The sequence below is a fragment of the Triplophysa rosa genome, linkage group LG16 (genome assembly GCF_024868665.1).
Source record: "Triplophysa rosa linkage group LG16, Trosa_1v2, whole genome shotgun sequence".
NCBI lineage: Eukaryota > Metazoa > Chordata > Actinopteri > Cypriniformes > Nemacheilidae > Triplophysa > Triplophysa rosa.
Genome location: NC_079905.1, coordinates 5117805 through 5137178, shown reverse-complemented (window position 1 = coordinate 5137178; position 19374 = coordinate 5117805). Strand labels below are relative to the sequence as shown.

The 19374-nt window shown below is 36.8% G+C and overlaps 2 protein-coding genes across 4 annotated transcripts; one reads left to right on the top strand and one right to left on the bottom strand.

Moving 5' to 3' along the window:
* Positions 1–1294: 1294 nt before the first annotated feature.
* LOC130567194 (C3a anaphylatoxin chemotactic receptor-like) lies at positions 1295–5978 on the bottom strand. The gene is made up of 3 exons (XM_057355142.1): positions 5703–5978; positions 3307–3835; positions 1295–2557 (listed from the first exon to the last, which is right to left on the bottom strand). The coding sequence occupies exons 2-3, from the start codon at positions 3832–3834 to the stop codon at positions 2048–2050; spliced, it is 1038 nt and encodes a 345-aa protein (XP_057211125.1). The 5' UTR covers position 3835; positions 5703–5978; the 3' UTR covers positions 1295–2047.
* A 631-nt stretch (positions 5979–6609) lies between these two features.
* si:ch211-171h4.5 (Schwann cell myelin protein) lies at positions 6610–18349 on the top strand. 3 transcript variants are annotated; one of them, XM_057354934.1, is made up of 9 exons: positions 6610–6822; positions 8246–8605; positions 8712–8872; positions 9120–9267; positions 9491–9760; positions 11064–11157; positions 11347–11365; positions 15134–15214; positions 17936–18349. In XM_057354934.1, exons 1-9 carry the CDS (start codon positions 6777–6779, stop codon positions 17978–17980), a joined length of 1224 nt encoding a protein of 407 aa, XP_057210917.1. In that variant the 5' UTR covers positions 6610–6776; the 3' UTR covers positions 17981–18349. The 3 variants fall into 3 exon arrangements, with proteins under 3 accessions (XP_057210917.1, XP_057210919.1, XP_057210918.1); XM_057354936.1 differs by lacking the exons at positions 15134–15214; positions 17936–18349 and adding an exon at positions 11951–13305; XM_057354935.1 differs by lacking the exons at positions 6610–6822; positions 15134–15214; positions 17936–18349 and adding exons at positions 7208–7647; positions 11951–13305.
* The last annotated feature ends 1025 nt before the right edge of the window (positions 18350–19374 follow it).

The following is a 19374-nucleotide window of genomic DNA, read 5'->3' as shown; positions in this document are numbered from 1 at the left end:
ATGACAGTTCTTTGTCCCGCTTTGTCATGAGTTCTTGACATTTCTGTCAGGGGATTTCTGGTTGTTCTGAGAAGGCTGTGCTATTTCAGCTAAAAAGAACAAAAAGTCAGACTTAAAAATAAAATAATTAAATTATTCACATACCTTTTGATATAAACCTCAGACATTATAAACAGTAATTCTGTCAAGATCACTATAGTCAAAAATGATTGACTATTATCATACAATTTAGATTGGCAGTATGGTTCTGTTCTGGGCTAAACTTCCCGCCCATCCATACAGCCAGCATGAATAAGAGCATGCACAGTGATGACCCCCCCTTAGGGTAAACAGAAAAGAACAAACAGACATCATTAGTTCTTAATGACATTTAAGGGTCACACATAATTTAATATAATTGAGACTTATGCAGAGGAATATCAACTGGAAGCAATGCAATAAGCTGCTGATAGCTGAATAAATTTGAAACGTGGGCTGTGATAGCCTCATATTTGTGACCCTGGACCACAAAACCAGTCCTAAGTAGCACAGGAATATTTGTGGCAAAATCCAACAAAACATTGTACGGGTCAAAATGATCGAATTTTCATTTTTTGCCAGAAGTCATTCCGATATTAAGTAAAGATCATGTTCCATGTAAATTTCCTACCGTAAATATATCAAAACTTTATTTTGTGAGTGGATGCAGCAAAATCGCTAACAAAAAATGGCCAGAAACACGCCTACAAACGCTCTTTGGGAAGCACCCACTGAAGTTTGGTATCGATGTAAAGCTCTCGGGTTCATCTAATCTCCACAAAGTCTTTACAGTGGTAAGCCCAGAGAGAGCGTTAAAACAAACCTGTTTCTTCTTAGCAACAGCCTGCTACAGCGCCTCTGATCAACAACTTCAAAGGCGATTTTCTCAAAATTTTAAAGAGTATATACAGAGTCTTAAATAGTTCTCTCTCGGCCAAATATTGTCCTAACAAATACATCAACGGGAAGCTTATTTATTCGGCTTTCAGGTTATGTATAAATCATAATTTCGTCACATATACTGTAAATCATCACTTTCTTAAGACTAGTTTTGTTGTCCAGGGTCACATTTCTATATGCATCAGCTGATGCGAGCTATGAACTGCCAGAACGAACGCTATACACTTGATTCTCTGCACATAAAAACAAACTTCTTCAGAAACCACATTTTTAGAAACCATTTTAGAACATTTATTTAAGACGTGCGATACTGTTATGAGGAAGTATTCTGCAACTTAAGCTAAAACTGTCAACAAGTCTACTAAATCATTACAAAACACCTTTGAAGTAAAATGAGGCATAATTCTTTTGAATGGCAGTTCATGAAGCTGTTAAAAAATAAAAACATTTAATTAAATCAAGACAAAAGAAGACATGTTTATTGATTCTGAGTCAGCTCACAATAGTATTTAGTAATAGTACAATGAAGTATGTTTGTCAATTATAAAGCTTTTAAGTAAAACGCGAAAGATGAGATCCAAGGTAAAGAAAGCAAACTCCAAAATCAAGGAATTATATATCTGTACACATTTTACTATTCAATGACAGTAAAAAATAACTACCATCCAAATTAGGGCAAAGAAAACATTCCTTAATATTGAACTCTCAATATTCAACAGTCATCTGCACAATCAAATATGAAAACTAATACAATTAAAGTCAGCTGATTTGCATTTTTCTCTGACATTAAAAGTAAAAATATCTACAAATGATCAGGTGGTTTTTTACTTAAATACAAGTAATATTGTTATCTGATACCAGCTGGAAATAGTACAAGAACTGTTTCTAAAGATGGTTTGAATTAATTGCATTTGTTACAAAAGCTCACATAGATAAGGAGCGTGAAAAGTAATCTTAATATTTCATTTGATGTTTTATACGCACCATTTAACCACAAATGTCAATAGTGGAGTCCAAAGTGTCTCGACTCTAGAAGCATTGATAGAGAAATGACAAAAAGAAGGGTATTTAAAATGAAAAGATGATATAGTCATCCAACAAACATGATTTACAAACAAGAAAAACTTGATTAAACATGTCTTGCACCCTCGGGTCTGTCTCGCACTTTAGTCTTTGAAACAGAGTTACAGCTATCTTCTTCAACGGTGCCCTCTTGAGACTGCAAAGTTTGGCCATCTTCCATCAATGCCCTGCGATAAATACCTGACAGACTTTGCCTGAAGCGTTGCCTAACGTCCAGTCCCATGCAGAAGTACAGCATCGGATTTATGCAGCTGTTGAAATACGCCAAGCCCTTAGCGATGGGCAGGCCCACTTTAACTGCATGGCTCTTTTTATCCACCATTTTGGCAAGCAGCAGGCAGTGGTAAGGTGCCCAACACAAGAAAAACGAACAGACCAATGCTGCTAGGATCCGGATAGGTCGCGATTTACCGGAGAGACGTGTTCTGCGTATTCCAACGCCCGCTAGTATGTAGCAGCAGAGGATAACCAGGAAGGGCAAGAGAAATCCACATAAGAAGCGAATGCTGTACAGGGCGTTTTTGGCTGTGTTATCGTTCTTCGATGCTTCTTTTACCTGCAAGATTTTAGAGAAAGTAAATTAAAGTATGGCAGTGATTTTTTTGTAACATTATACATATTTACCATGTAAGTTACAGACGGTTTCAGCAACATAAACAAACGTTATGTGTTCCAAACTTAACTTCCGGTAGACCTCGGCAAATAATCAATAACTGTTGAGTAGTTTAAGTTTATTTAAATACAAGGATATACAATAAAACAGTAATATTAATTAAATATGAATTATAGCATGGTCTTTTTGAATACTCGATTCTGATTGGCTGGAAGGTGTGCATTAAAACCCTTTAACGCACAGGTAGCTCCATTAAGTTTGATTACATTTGAAAATGTTACACTGTAATTTTCAATTGTTTGATCTCAAATGACCATGGTATAAGCGGGATAATCCACAGCTAGCCGTGCGTTAAAGGATTTTAATGCACTTCACAGAGGCTGCTTCACGTCAGGTGGTTCTTGGCCTCCACGTCGTGCAGTAAAACACTTTAACGCACGGCTAGCTGTGGATTATCCCTTACATAAATTGTTATATTTTCTAGCTACTAGCACAGACTGGAAGTTAACAGCTGGGCAGGCGCGTGCATACGATGAAACTGTACATGAGTAGGCTATATACACTTAATGAGTTTTTTATTCGTAATAAATATAATATTTTTCTATTATATTTAATTTCGTATCGGAACCCAGGATTACTTTTCTAAACAATTTAATCTTTATTTAAACTTCATGGAATGTCATGTACATTACCTCCAGTGAGCACTTGCTCAAGTTTTTCTCGCCCAGGTAGACCTCCCGATACACAAAGTACGGCGAACTGAAGGTCATTGCCACAATCCAAACCCCCAAACTGACCACACGTGCCGCACACAATGTCCGTCTCTCCCTGGTGAGCACCGGACGCCACACGCAGAGCACTCGATCCAAACTTATGACGGCCAGCAAAAAAACACTGCAGAACATGTTGGCATACTTGAAGAAGCCATTGAACTTGCAGAGGAAGACTCCAAAAGGCCAGTGGTCAAAAAAGAGCTTCTTGAGAAGTGACGTGACGCGTGTAAAGCAGAAAATCAGGTCGGCCACGGCCAGGTTGACCAGCCACACGTTGGTGACGTTGGGCTTCAGACGGAAGCCGGCAACCCAGATGACCACAGAGTTCCCAGTGATGCCCAGGAGAATGGTGATGGTGTAGAGGACAATGGTAACATTATCCATGATGGCATCAATGTCCACTGTAGTTTTCTCAAGGTGGGTGGAAACTTCATGTTTGGAGGTCATTCTACAAAGCAAGATAAATATTTATATAATATTTCATATTTATAATATAAACGCTTCTTTGAGTTCTTACAGTATAAGAAGACCTGGAACCTTTATCTTTCCTTCTATTGTGATTCTTGTTTCCTTCTATTACCTTGTCATTTAATTTCTAAAAAACATTCCAGACGACTAGTTGATCTGTTAACTTTTGCGGCCAGGAAAAATATCCTGATGTCATGGACCAGTGATAAAGCCACCCTCTATTAAGGATGGCACTCAATAGTTAGAGCGTTTATTCCTATGGAACTGCTCACGTGTATTGTTCACTCAACAACTGTCTCTTTTAACCACATATGGACTCCATATCTTAATAGTATTGAGACATATACATGCGGCATCTTGTTATACCATGGTCTGTTTGAATACTGGATTCTGATTGGCTGGAAGGTGTGCATTAAAAACCTTTAACGCACGGGTAGCTCCCGTCTGTTTGATTACATTTAAAACTAACTGACAAAATAACCGTCATCTCCACCTGTTTGATCTAAAATGACACTGTAAACATCAATAAAAGCTTTAACTTGGCAAATAACCATGGTATAAACGGAATAATCCACGGCTGCCGTATGGCATGACCAAGTTTTCTTTTTCTGGGTTTCTTTTTGTCTTTTGTATTCCTGTACTTACCTTTAGCATTTTTTGTACTTTTTCTCTATGTACCTCCTTAGCTATGGTACTCGATTGAAATGCTCTGTTTTTGGTACTGACTTGTCACTGGCTTGTATTATGTTTGGTGTCGGGCAATTTGTATTTGTCTTTGTAGTTATATCTATAATGTGCTAATAAAAAAATAAAATTAATAATTTAGTTTTCTTTTAAATTATTGTGGTAACCACATGATTTGCAAATGCCTAAACAAGTACTTAAATCACCTTGTTAACGTTCAACACTATATGCTCTGAGGGGGGCTTTGCAGCGGTTTTTACTGCAAGATGTTATCTAAAAATTGTCAACTGATAGTGATCATGTTTTCTTCACACCACGTTCTTGTGTGCTTGCCACCCAGCTCTTACTCAGAGACAAAAATATCTGTATTCAAAAATATCTGTCTGGAAAAAAGCTGTGAACCTTTAACCTCCAGCAGAATACAGAAGTGGATCAAAACCAGTGTCTTTTTTTGAGATTCTAAAGACTTCAATGTATTCAATTTACTTTTTACATTTTTACTTCTCTAATGCAGAGAAATACTGTAACATTTCATAAACTATAGAATGCGCAAAAGTTTTGTTTTTCCAGTCCACTGCTGTTTACTGAGCATCATAAGGGTGTTCAAAGTATGCTGGCCATGCTGGCCTTGCGAGGTAGAGCACACATTTAGATAAACCTGATATAAGCAGTTGTCTGGCAACAAAGAGGTACCATTATATAGACTGAATAGTTTATCTGGAAGCAATAACAGCATCAGAGCATTTTAATTACTCTGCTGATACGTGGGAGGTCACATCTTATTGAAGTATTCTCATTACTGTACATCTGGGATTGCAAGGATGTCTTACATTTTGATATACATGTTATTTTGGCATAAAAATAGGCAAGTATGCATATTCTAAACACTAAATCTAATGATAACCATTCGAAAAGATTAACAGACAACCTTTTTTGCATTGAATCGGATGTAAGGGGATGTTTGCTTTTGATGTTAAAATGCAGAGGAATAGACAAATTAGGGAAGCAGGAATGACAACTAGACAAAGTAACAGATAACTTTTGATTGCAAATCTTTTGATTGGCATAAGTCTATTTTATAAGTATAAAATGCATAAAAATAAGAATATTATGTATTGCTGTGGAGAATTTGTAAGGAACATGGTAATGAATGTGGTTCTTACCTGTACACATGAGTTTCAGGGGAATCACTCTCTCTCTCTCTTCTGTTCAATCTTTATCTGGTCATCAAGTGTCTTCTTTACAGGCAAAAGGAAGGAAGGCAGGAAGGGGGTGGAGACATATGCGAACAAACTCTTGTGTTGAATATATTATTGGTTATCTTGGTTAACACTGTGGTCCTCTTAGCATAAACCAATGTTTGCGCATTTTGATACTTTTCATATCTGGTTTTCTTTGTATATGTGCCCTCTTATGTTTAGTTTAACTAACATCATGGTTCAAATTCCCCATGTATGTGGTTTCCAAACGTAGTTTGAGAGCTGTGTTGGTTGCATATTTACTAAGTTTAAATGTTTTGTGTGAATTATGTATTGAGCATCTCCTGCAATTATCTATTAGCTGTGTGCCAGTGTGACTTTATAAAATGTTGACTTGTGCTGCCATCTAGTGCTCAGATACAGTATTGCAGTACAACATTTTATCAAGTGTTTTCAGTCTTGCTATCACAACCATGCTATAATATATTAATTGATTTACATTTAATTGGCACGTGAAATAAAGTAAGTATCTTAATTCACACAGGTAAATAAAGTCATCTTAAAAGCTGCAGCTCATCGATTTTATAGATAAAATAAAAGCAGGCCTAATGCAAAATAAATAGGAAAACACATTTAAAATGTCCAAATAACACAAAACAAATATGTTTAAACAAGAAAGTTTGAGAATACAAATGACGTTTTTCACAAGTAAATAAATGTGTAACCCATAGATTGGTGTAGAATACGCGCTAAAAGTCTTAAAATTAAAATGTGCAGTTTACACATGCTATTTTACTCTAAGAGGAAGAAGAAATGTTTCCCTGTCTCTCTGTTGTTTTTGTAATAGTAGGATTTTTTACAGAATGGTTCCTCTTTCAATAAAAACTTGAGTAAGTTTTTTTGTGTGAACATTCAACTGACGATTACAAAAAAAAGGAACTTTGAAAGAAAAGTCACAGATTGATTTTTTAAATAAACCCAAAATTTGTCCGTAAATCAGTTACTACTATTACGTGTTTAACTGTAGATCAAAACAGCATGACAGGACCCAAAGTCTTTATAGTCATCGTGTGGATTTTAAAAGGTGAGTGGTTGGCTTTTGTTTATTGGTGGTCACAAACATGGTTTTAAACTTTACTTCGTGTACATTAATCCATGAATGTGTTATAATGTAATAATAATGTAGAAAAGAAAAAAGAACATAACAGAGGACATGACTTTGATTCTGTTTCCTATAGATGTCATGATGGTTTTTATAATGAATATTAACTCAACGTGCTCTTATACCTTTCACACTTAAATTATATTAAAGGGGTCATATGGCAGAAGTACGTGTTTTTCTGTGTCTTTGGTGTGTTATAAGTTGCCCATGCATGTATTAGATAACTAAAATTGCACAAATGAAAGTGTGGGAACAAAGGATGCATTCTATCTAAAAGCGAATGCTCAACCAGACCTGCCTGAAACGCCTCGTGTAACCACACCCCGCGAATCTATGTAACTTCGTAACATGATTTGACTAAGACCGCCCAAATCTACACGTAGTTAAGGTGGGCGTAATTGTAAATCTCATTGTATTGTCTGTCAGTACAATACGCCCTTTTCACATGACGTCACGCATCTTCCGCTCTGCCGCGAAGCAGTGTATCATTACTTCCGCTAGCACTCCAGTTCATAAGGTGGCGGTAATGCACCTATAAGCTGATTTTCCAACCGCCAGTAAAACTCAAGAAGAAGAAGAAGTTACTTCCGCTAGCGCCTCAGAATGGAGTTTACCAAGTGGCTTGCACATCTGCCACAAATAGGTATGATGTACAACGTCTTGCAGACAAATTTTCGCTAACGACAAGATCAAAGCTAGAGAAAGGATACAAATTCTTCGTTGAACAGTACCTGTTTGATTATGAAGGTAAGTGTTTTTTTTTCTTTTTGTGTTAGCGAAGGTGCTAGGATAAGTACTTGAATACGTGTTCTGTCAGTTTTTTTTCTCACTGTTGTTAAATTCCAGCGCGACGGCAAAACGGAAGTTCTTCTTCTTCTTCTTCTTCTTCTTGTTTGTTGCAAGACGGATGTTATGATGCACTGCTTTGCAAAAAGGCGGAAGTTAAGTGACGTCATTGTGAAAAGGGCGTATTGCTTTGGGACCTGATGTTCCGAATAAGAGGCGTTACATTTCCGTGAAATGCTTGCAATATTTGACCAATCACTACGCACTGGTGAACTGGCCAATCATAGCACACCTCGCTTTTCAGAGCGATGAGCTTTGTAAAAAATCAGCGCGTTTCAGAGAGGCGGGGCAAAGAGGAGATACAAACATGCACGATATGTGGAAAATACAAAAGCGTAAGATGGAAGTAGGGGTGTGTTTGTTTTGGTGATTTGAACATCAACAACGGCTAAGAGAAATCGGACACCCCGCCTTTAAGTAGGGTGCTTTAACTAAAAAGTGCCCCTAATAATGTGTCGTTCATGTGTTAAACTAAACTATCATGTTGATGTGTGTGCAGGTGCTGTAAGCAACCAGTGGGAAATTAAGATGCCTCAAGAAATCGATGTAATAAGCGGCTTCTGTGTTCAAATCCCCTGCACGTTCGAGATCCCAGATTCATTCACAAAATACCTAAACAAATCTGTTGAAGCGGTGTGGAAGAAAACAGACGCAAGCTTGGGATCGACTGTGTTTAGTTCAAAAAGCGTTGCGTCTGTTCTAAAAGGCAGCGTAACCGGCAACCTATTGAGTAAAAATTGCACAACGGTGTTTCAAAACTTCCCTGCTGGATCCAATGATACATACTTCTTCAGACTTCAAGGTCCCGAGCCACTGATTTACACATTTCTGCAAGGCGTCAACATCAATGTGCATGCAGGTTGGAATCTTTATGTTTAAGGGAGGATCAAGTAGCACTAAAACTAATATTATGCAATACATTTCTTACACTCACTTATTGTTGTAACTCTCTTCTCAACTTTAAGACTTACTCGCTCCTATGCTGAGCCCTCATATTGATGTGCTGGAAGTTTCAGAGGGCAAGAATGTGACCTTGACGTGCTCCACTGTACTGTCATGCCCCTCACGACAGCCTGTGATGCACTGGAGCGTAACTCTGGGGGGGAAGATCGACCCCACCATACAGGTAAAATGTAGCAGAGAGCAAGTTGCCTCTGTTTGGATCATCAACACATTTATGAATGAAGGACGGGTGGTGGTGCTTGATTTTGGGTGTGTGGTCATCAGCAGGTGGTGGAGAAGATCATTTGAAACATTTATTGTTTTTTTCTTATTGTCAAATCTAAAACTTGTTTATTTATCTTATTACATCATCCTTTCCTGTGGTGTTATTCAAAACTTCTGCAACATGATTATTAATTTTTTCCTCTTAGGTGGATGAATTTGGACAGACGTTGTTGGTTTCCTCTCAAATGTTCAATGCATCACCTCTAAATGACGGGCTTAAGGTCTCCTGCTTCCTTGTGTACTCGCAGGATATCAGAAGACCGATCGAGACCAGTATTACCCTCAGAGTGTTGTGTATGTATATAAAATAAGAAAAGCAATTATAATTAAAAACTGTATGTGTGTGTAGTAAAATATTCCAAACACAACATGAATATGAAATGTTTTGTATTCATTTCTTATGTTATGCATTAGGCTACTTAATGATGCCGTATTGTTTGAGTTTAAACTTAATTAGACACTTAAGTAAATGTCTGCATGTTTTGGACTATACTAAGGGTTCAGTTTGCTCTTTCAGATACCCCCCAAAACACCATAGCCCTGGCAAATCCATCAGGTCCATTGTATGAAGGCAACGTGGTGACGCTGAGCTGTCAGAGTGATGCTAACCCTGCTGTCAAGCGCTATGAGTGGTTTAAAGAAACTGGAAATGGGGAGTTAGTGTTAAAGGCTCAAAAACAGACTTTGACAATGACTGTGAGCAGTAATGTTCTGGGTCTTTATGTCTGCAAGGCTAACAACATTCATGGGGACGACCAGTCGACAGCTGTGACTGTCGAGTTAAAAGGTAAGATGTGTGTTAGATACATATACTATATATAGCTATAAAATCTTTCTTTTTCTACATGTACAGAAAAAATACAGTAATGTAAATCGTGGAAGATCTAGTCCAATGGTTCTCAAACTTTTTCGTTGTAAGGCCCCCTTTGTGTTAAGTGCATCGCTTTGCGGCCCCCCATATAAAGACGTATAATCTTAAACTTAGAATTTTTATTAAACCAAAAACATTCAGTTATACAATGCTGGAACCTCAATTCTTATGGTTGGTGGTGTCATTTTTCTGATGTTTGATTGCATAAAATCTATGATAAATTTCTATATTTCATAAAATGCCACAAAATCTGTGGCCTCCTGGATCCATCTTGGGGCCCTCAGTCTTGGGGCCCCCACGGCCCCCAGTTTGAGAACCACTGATCTAGTCACATTGTCTAGATCTAGTGCTGAAGATGGCTTCTCATACAAGACATGCAAAAATCTCCTTCCACACTGTCTAGATTAGTTTTCCAGGACCATGTGAGGGCAGATGAATTTGAAGACAATTTGACTCAGGTCATAATATGACAAATCACAATATGAGCAATGGAGCATTTTAGGAACTGCAGAAGACAAGAAATGTTGGAATTTCCATTTCTAAAACATAATCAGTGATTTAGTTATTTTTATTGTATCTAAACCTATTAATTAAAAAAAACTTTCAGACAGCTCTCAATATGTTTTACATATCTGAATTAACTTCATTTGAATATTTTTGCTAAATACTTTTACACATTGTGGTGTATGAAGCATGAGTTTGTTTTACAATATTAATATTTTTTTTTCACCAAAATACCACACTTTAACATTTTGTCACGTTTCATTAAAAGTAACACGTGGTACTTAAAGGAAAAAAACTGCATTAGACCTTTGAACCAAATTTTGGTCTCATTATCTAGGGGTACTTATTTGATCATGAATCAATGTATGCTTCACTAAGATGTAAAGTGATTTATAGACAAACCCGGAAGGGAAAGTCTGTGGAAATGATTATGTGGCTGCATAGATCAGAGGGTAACAACCAGAGCACACAGTCAATTTAAACAAGCAATTAAACACAGTAGAAAACCACATCAAAAACACATTTCTAAGAGCGGAGACGGGCAACTAGTTGAAGTGTAAACTCTCTAACCTCCAGAATGCTCATTCTCATACCATGTTCAGTGATGTAATGTAAAATGGTTTTCTTTTATGTGAATTTGAATAATATACACTGTATATTCAAATAGTGCCATAAAACCAGGCATAGATGTTTGTTCTTTATCTTTCGGTCTAAGGTTGCCAGTGCACCATAGCACCATACATCATGTGTGGAGTTCTCACAGGTTTCCTAATTCTCATTACTGTTGTGGACTTGGTCAAATATAAAAGGTAAGTTGTAAAACGTAAACAAAGTGTTGAGGGGAAACAATTTAACTAAAATCAACAAAAATGTAAGCGATTGAACAAAAAAAGAAATCTAATAGCCGGATTGTAAACTTAAGCAAAACTGGCTTCATAAAACATTGGTGTTACTTTGAACCATTTTGTAAAAATGTGTATCTTCTTGTTCTTTTTCAGCTTGTTAAAGCGACTCAAGGTGAGTTATGATACCTAATGTCATGAATAAAGATAAACCCATGATAAAGGCTGCATGTCAAAATCGATCAAACAATTAAGGGCAAATAAATAATAAATCAAAGCAAAATCCTAATCTAAAACCCAACCTGTTTTCTAGATAAATCTTAGCTAAAGCCCTCCTGTAGCACAAACATGAGGAAATAAAGACTCAAGAAATTACAGTAAATTTTCTTTGTTCCATTTATGATATATAACTGAAGCCTTAAACATTTATTACAAGGCTCGTTGGAATGCTTGATTCTGATTGGCCAGTCGCGACATTTGCAGGTTCGTTATTCCCAGATAACAACCTTTCAAAACTAATAACACACGGTAACCCAGATGCAGCAAATGATTTTGAAAGGTTTTTTTGACAAATTAAATATAAATACTGTATGTCTTAATAACACATGACATTATATTTACAAATGATTAAACCAAATTGCCTGTTCGTGACATTTAAACATAGTTTCTTACCTTAAAACCGAAAGTAAACGGCTTTTCCTCAAGAAAGGTCTGCATTCGGTAAAATGAGCTTATAAAATATTTCACATTCACATTTTAGACCTGTGGCAGGATAAAGGGTGGCTGTTTCTCATTATGCGTTCTTCAGCGGTCTTGTGTCCTCGTGTTGTCGCTTTACTATGCGGGGTGGATTATACCGAAGGAGACAGTCGTGTACTTTGACGTACGGGAAATGACACCGGACCGATTGGCATCAGACCGGTTATATTAATTAACACTAATAACAGAAGCGTTAGTTTTGCCTTTTTATATTGGACCTAAGTTGGATAACAAAACAAGCAGATTGACTAGGAGACATTTGCAAGCAGGACTTCAAAGGACGTTTCATAGAAGTGTTTTAGAGGTATGCGCACACACACACAATATAGTGTATTATACAGAACAGCTTTCACAGTCGATGTTAAAGTCATGGAAGCTGTTATTTGACCGTTGGTTATCTTAGAATGTGTGTAGCTGAATTCTTATTACCAGCTGTAGTACTGTGATGAAAGTGAAAGTAATTAAGTGCGCAGCTCAGTCAAATGTTTACAATCTCTGATAACCAACACTACTCCAGCAGCTCTTCCTCTTCTCTAAGGAAGGCCTCGCCCCTTTTTTGGCATATTCCTTTGGGCGGTGGTTATTCAAAAACTCGGAATAGTGACATCATTTACCCGGGAAGTATAGGGCTGTAGTCCGATTCCAGCCATTCTCTGTAGTCCTTGAAAAGCAAATTCTGTTAAAGACAATATCTAGCTTGGCATTGAACTTTGAGCTTTATCATTCTGCAGATATTGTTTATGCTCTAACAGCAACATTACACAGTAACTAAAGTTTGAAAATTGGCATCACGGGGAATGGCCGCTTTAAGTAGCTGATGATATGGAGCAGGGGTTCTCAACTCCACTTTCCTGCAACCCCTTTAACTCCATTCTTGATTAAACTCACCCACCTACAACTTTCTATAATAATCCTAAAGACATTGATTGTCTACTGCAGGTGTGTTTGATTAAAACTGTAGCAAACTCAAGAGGGACCTCAAGAGCCAGAGCTGAGAAAACTTGATTTATAATTTGCTGTTCTCCTGCTGGGCTTTATTGTAAAAAATTAAAAATATGAAATTTATATTGTTTATACATATCCTGATTTCTACCATCACCATTTATACTTTTTGTAACCTCTTATTTACCTAAATAAATAAACTACATACGTGGAAACGAAGCATGTTTGCTTCGAAGAACTTGTTCTCCATGTTGTTGAATTTTTTTTAATTAAGTCAAAATTGTTAGAAAAGACTCCTAAGACTATAGCGAACATGTTTAATTTCTTGTGCTTCACTTCAATTACTGTCTAATTACTTCCAATTACTGTATAAGCAATATATAAATACATCCCCTAATGCAAAGTTTTAGAGTTTTTTTATATTCTTTTAATTCAAGAACATCCATACATATATAGGCCCAATCCCAATTCTACCCCTTACCCCTACACTTTCCCCTACCCCTCCGTTTGGCGCGTTCACGTGAAGGGGTAGTGGTGTCTCAATTCTCTTTTGGTTGGAGGGCTAGGGGTAAGGGGAAGGGCCAGATAGCCCTTCAAACGAAGATTTTTCGGGACCTCACTTCAAACGAAGGGCTAAGAGAAATTTCCAACATGGCTGCTCACTCGAGCAAGCAGACCCATAAATGTAAGTAATTTTTGCCATTAATAAGGATTTTTATGACAATTTTTCCTTTTATGTATGTTACATTCAATCTTGTGTTAATATTTACGGTGATGTTCTTTTAACGTTTGCAAAAAAATCGTTAAAGTTTGCTAGCGGACAGCACTGATTGCACGATACTAGAAAATATATTTTTATGTCATATACCCGGTGCATCGGCACATGTCCTCTGACGTGACGAGCTAGCAACGACGTATATGATGACGTATAACAGTGTAGTAGTGGTGTCCCATTTCTTAGCGGAAAATTTGTAGCCCTTCCCCTTGCCACTTTGTTTCAAGAGGCAAGGGGAAGGGGCGAGGGGTAGGCGAAGGGGTAGAAAATAGAATTGGGATTGGGCCATAGAGTATCACAATGTAGGCCTATTCATTTTTATATTTATAATAGCAACAAAGGATCCAACAAAGAAGGTAAAAAGAAACACATAATTATATATATCTTACAATCAATCAATAAAGGAACAGGTTGAAATAATCCTATATCATTGTTTTGCTTTTTTATTTATCGTATCTTTAAGAGCCTCCTCGAAATAATTCTTTCATTCAGTTTTGAAGAGTTTGATGTTGGGCTTATTATTTGCCCATTTTTGTTTGTGTATGTGAAATTGACCATTTATGACCAATATGTTCAATAAAAAGAACATGTCCTTACTAGATAACTATCTTTATTTTTGTTCGTTTGAATATCAGATACTCAACATCACTTCAAACTAATTGAGAAAAACCTCCATGTCTTTAATCAATTTTGAAGTTTAAATATTTTTAAAGACAACATAAATGAAGACGACGTATGTATCAGGCCTCTTATGAGGTTATGTACATGGTAACGACGTGTGTATCAGGTGTCTTGTGAGGCGACGTACCTATTTCAGACGTTCATAATTTTTTATAAATTTCTCATATCTCACTTACGTTCCAACTGTGACGTCGCCGCTGGTCTTTCGTCTGCATTCCCTATCAAATCCATTCAAAACTCCACACGGACTGATGGCGACGGAGGGTAGGCTGCTCCTTCTCCTGGTTAGGCTTAGAAATGGCACTATCCCCCCCTTATGTCATCATCGATGTTAATTAATGACACCTGGTTCATCAGAAGTGTGACCATAAAAGAGCCACAAATGACGCTTTATAACAACGCGTATTTTCATCTAAAAAAAAAACTTACTAAACGAGACAGAATGGCACGCTAAGTGCTGACACCTAGTGGCTCAGATGAAGCATTATGCAAAATTCTGTAAACAATTGTATTATAAAAAAGTTTTGCAAAAACGCCGTCAGACATGACAAAAAGCCATGACAAAGCGGTAAAAAGCATTACACTTCATGTTGGCGATAATTATTGTAATCTTTATAATTTTTATGTATGCTACATCATTGTTTTATTTTTAATCATTTCAATAAGCAAAATATTTGTTAAAGTAAAAGCATGCATAGCCTAATGGTTGTACGGTTTTCACAGGAAGTTACAAAACTTTACCTTTTTGAAGTTACAAAAATCTGAATTTGTCTTTCCTGCTGTTAGTGGGTTGAAGATTTGAGAGGACCAATGGCATACGCCACCCTCAACAGGACCAATGACTCATCAGTATACAATGAAATACAGGTTACTCTTTAACTATTCATTTACAGCTTTCTTTATTAGCACAGGCTGCAGCATTGTATTAGATGTATTACAAAAGTCTTCAATTTGTATTTAGTTATTTGGTATTTAGTGACTTCATTGCTTTATATGCAATAGACATTGTAAATTTTCTGGAAAAATTTAATCTAGATTATATTTATTTGAGGAAATTTATATCACACATTTTAATCTCCTTTTAAATCAAATGGTTAGCGGTTCGCTGAGATGAGAAACATTTCTTAGAATAGAGGAGCTTCGTAAGCATTATTAATTAGATCAGCAAGTTTTCAAATGCAAGGCTGTAGCTTTGAAGCATGTGCCAGATGGAGAAAAGGTTGTTCTAAATTTCACAGAAATTGTGCTATCAGCTGTATGTTTTAAAGTTTAAGACAACTCCAAAATGATCAATTCAGCCACAGAAAAAAATAATAGACCATTCTCTCATTTTTCTGATTTTAAAATTTACTATTTTTTACTATGTGTTTAGGTCAAATTATCATTTTTTCACATTTTTTTCTGTGATTAATCACACATAACATTTTTTAAAATATACTTTTACATTCTAATAATTTCACATTTAACCTCCAAATTAATGTAGAAACAACAGATTTCTTTAACAGCATCATTTTTATAAATGAAAGCCAATATTCTGATATTAGTACTGCAACTGATGTCTCTATTAAATAGATTTTTTTACTTTAATTATAGCCATTTAACAGTATAATTGAGAGCTATCATATCTAACAGGTAGGAACAGTACAGAAATGTAATGTTCTCAAACACTACAGTCTTTAATGCTAAATTCTAAATTAAGAAGAATTCTCATCAAAGCTACAAAACACATTGAATTCCTCTTTTCTTTTGTTATTTTATTAACATTACTGACAGGAGTCACAGCAGCAGGTTTAAGAACGCGGCCCCTTTAAGAGCCTTTAGCCCGTGACTGTATACACAGACTGGACCGCTTTCGCGTTGTGCCGCGTCCCACAGCTAGAAGCTGTGTCTGAATCTACACTGAATGCATCAAAGCAACTGTTACAAATCAAGTCTGACCGTGGCATTATTCTGAAGAAAAAAATTGCATGCCTTAAAGCGGCAGTCCGTAGGATTGGCCTCTTTGTCGCCATCTCAGTTTGTAATTGCTACTGCAGGTGATGTGCGGCGGTATTTCTTTACGTGAGTTGTGATTCGGCACTGCTCAACTGCGCGGATGAGTCTGATGTTTTGAGTCGTGGCCTGTGACAGTGCAGCAGTGAGAATCTTCACTGTACATCAGTAGCGCATAATAAACACAGATAACATGGCAGATGATATAACACGAAACAAATAAGAACATAAACAGACACAAATAGCGCAAATGGAGGCTGTGGTGAAGTGTTTTGGTATTATTTCGTGTGCTGGGTCATTTTGTTATTTCTCATGGAAACTCCCGTAACGCCAACCGGACAGAAGATCCCCGAACGCGGGTCTCAAATGCTGACAGGCACGGTCATAAATCATTGTACATCATACAACTATATGCAAAGCCTTGCCATCATATCCGGGATATAAGTCCATATATTTGAGTAAAATCACAGGCTTCACTTGTCCGTGCTAATTCGCGCCACATGAAATACAGATGTGGGGAGGTCATTTCTAAATCACACGAGGTCCCCAGATAATACTAATCCCGGGCGAATAATTACAGCTTAAATTACATTTATCATAATGAACATAAAGAGAGAAAGACCAACCGATGAAACTGTACCCGTCTGTATTAACACAAACACAACAAGTGCGCTACAGTCTTTGTGTTATCTATTGAAATATTGAAATGTCTTACCTGTTCAGAAGAAATAAAGCGATGTCTGCATCCGTTTACAATCCTTTCAGATCACGGAGTTCACGCCACCTATGAAATGCCTTGCCAATATTAATTTTCGATCACATTCCCTGTTTCTTTGTAAACCGTCTTCAGTTCGTTCTTCTTGTTTTTCACAAATGATGAATCCCCAGATGTCAACACTGCTTGGCGTTTAAAAGTAAAAGTACTAAACGCCGCCATAAATAATACTAAACGTTGTATGAAATCCTACCCAGCTGTTGTGAGTACACGCTACAAATCGCCTGTCACTCACAGCATCCACGCGCGGGCTAGCAGCCGGATCCTCTTCGTTCTGTGTACGAATGTGACAAAATGACGCACAGACGAAAGACACCATATAAGGATCTCCGGAAAAGTCGACCGGACAGGGCAAATTACAAACCATTATTACAAGCTTTCCGTGATGAAACCAGCAAGGGTAGTGACACAGTTTTAAACACCGTTCTTTCATGTACTTGCTCAATAATTGGTTTTAGCTCATTTTTACTCCAAAAAACTTGCGGACTGCCGCTTTAACGCGTTATTGTGTTAACGTTACAGCCCTGCATGGATTACCTCGATTTTTATCACAGTTTTCATGTGTCTTGTCAGTCTTTCACATTGCTACTGGATGACTTTATCTATAAATGCTGACTTGAAATGAATATTTGGAATGGTCTCTTATTTTTTTCTGCGGCTGTATGTGTAAGCATCTAATATATCTTAAGATCTAAAATGTAGTTGCAGTTTAACATTTTGTAATGTTGTTTTAAGTGTTTGCCGTGGAGTTCATCTTGCACATCCACATTTAAAAAAATATAGCTGATATAAATATGTCCTTATCCTTATCTATGCTGCAGATAACGGCCAACAGAACAGAAGAGGACTATGTAAACAAAAACTAGGTGTAATCAAACATCGAGAGCCTGAAAGCCCATGTGATGAGGAAGGTGTGGGTACCAGTTTTTCCTGTGTCATGTCTCCATCCTTACATTATTATTATTTGAGTTTTGTACATTTAGAATACATAAAATTCATCAGTTGCTGATATGTTATACCAGAAATGTTTTAAGTGTCATTTCCACAACAGAATGTAAGAAATACAGAAACTATTTAAGTTTATGTTTTAGAAAGCTGAAAGTTTTTAGAAAAACATATACTGTATATATTGTGATATATTATATTTAGGAAATTGTTGATGGACATAATAACCCCAAAAGTTTTGTTTTCTGAAAGTCCTATAAAACAACTGTTACAATAAATGTGACTCTCTCGCTCTCTCTCTCTCTCTCTCTCTCTCTCTCTCTCTGCAGCATTTTTTGCATTCCATTAGTCACTGAAAGTAGATTAGAGATGAAAAGTTTTGTGACGAAAATGGAAATCTCACTTCCCTCCCCTTTCTGTTAGATCTGTGTGTTAGAACGAGGAGAAACAGGGGAAACAGGGGAAAGTCTTAATCGGAGAGGTGAATTACACTTGAGTAAGAGGTTGCCGTTGTTCTTCCGTCTGGACAGTGCAATATGGAAAATCCATAATTTCTAATATCTGATTAACACGGCAAACTTTTAACACGAGGCAAAAGAGGATGAAGAAATTCCATAAGGCATTAAGACATTTAAAAAAGGCAGAATTATTATGAGATTGAATACTATTTTCCAAATATTCATCATTTTCAAAGCATGATGTAAAGGTGTACAGTAGTTCCCTGATCTGCAACACTGTTCCCTGACTCATAGGCCAACTTGGTCAAATGAATGTAGTGCTCGACTTGACTTATGAGCGTATAACATATGGAACCGATTAACTAGGTTGTGATGTAAACGCTTCAGAAGAAAAATAGTTTTACAAATATATACACATAAAAAAACTCTATATCTGCTGTTTACACATGAGGAAAATGTGTTTTGAATTTTAAGCATTATTAATGATGCTTCTGACAATAAAGTATACGAAAAAGCATACTATATCTATAATTAAATTATTCAGAAATATACACTAAATATACATTACATATTAGTTTTGGGAGACACAAAAAAGAAACGGTACTTCAAGTGCACATACACCTTTACATTTTAGCTTGTATTCCAAAGCCCAGACTTAAGGGATAAAGGCTACGGAACAATAACAATGTTGTTCACGCTGCAGGGGGAAAAAATGTCACGATGATGTCACAAGCAGCCGGAACATGGTTCAGACTCATTGATGATGGCAGACGCTTGGATCATCTCTGAAAAATGCGTGTGTGAGCAAGTCTATGTCTGTGAGCTCATAATGAGACATGCAGTCATAGAGGAGCGCT

What these genes read in the sequence shown, in the direction of transcription:
- si:ch211-171h4.5 (XM_057354936.1), top strand. Translation starts at nt 6,777, where the DNA reads ATGACAGGACCCAAAGTCTTTATAGTCATCGTGTGGATTTTAAAAG. An exon ending in CATCGTGTGGATTTTAAAAG is followed by an intron (nt 6,823 to 8,245) that starts GTGAGTGGTTGG and finishes ATGTGTGTGCAG; the next exon opens with GTGCTGTAAGCAACCAGTGG. An exon ending in CAACATCAATGTGCATGCAG is followed by an intron (nt 8,606 to 8,711) that starts GTTGGAATCTTT and finishes CTCAACTTTAAG; the next exon opens with ACTTACTCGCTCCTATGCTG.
- LOC130567194 (XM_057355142.1), bottom strand. Translation starts at nt 3,834, where the DNA reads ATGACCTCCAAACATGAAGTTTCCACCCACCTTGAGAAAACTACAGTG. An exon ending in TGAGCAAGTGCTCACTGGAG is followed by an intron (nt 2,558 to 3,306) that starts GTAATGTACATG and finishes AAAATCTTGCAG; the next exon opens with GTAAAAGAAGCATCGAAGAA.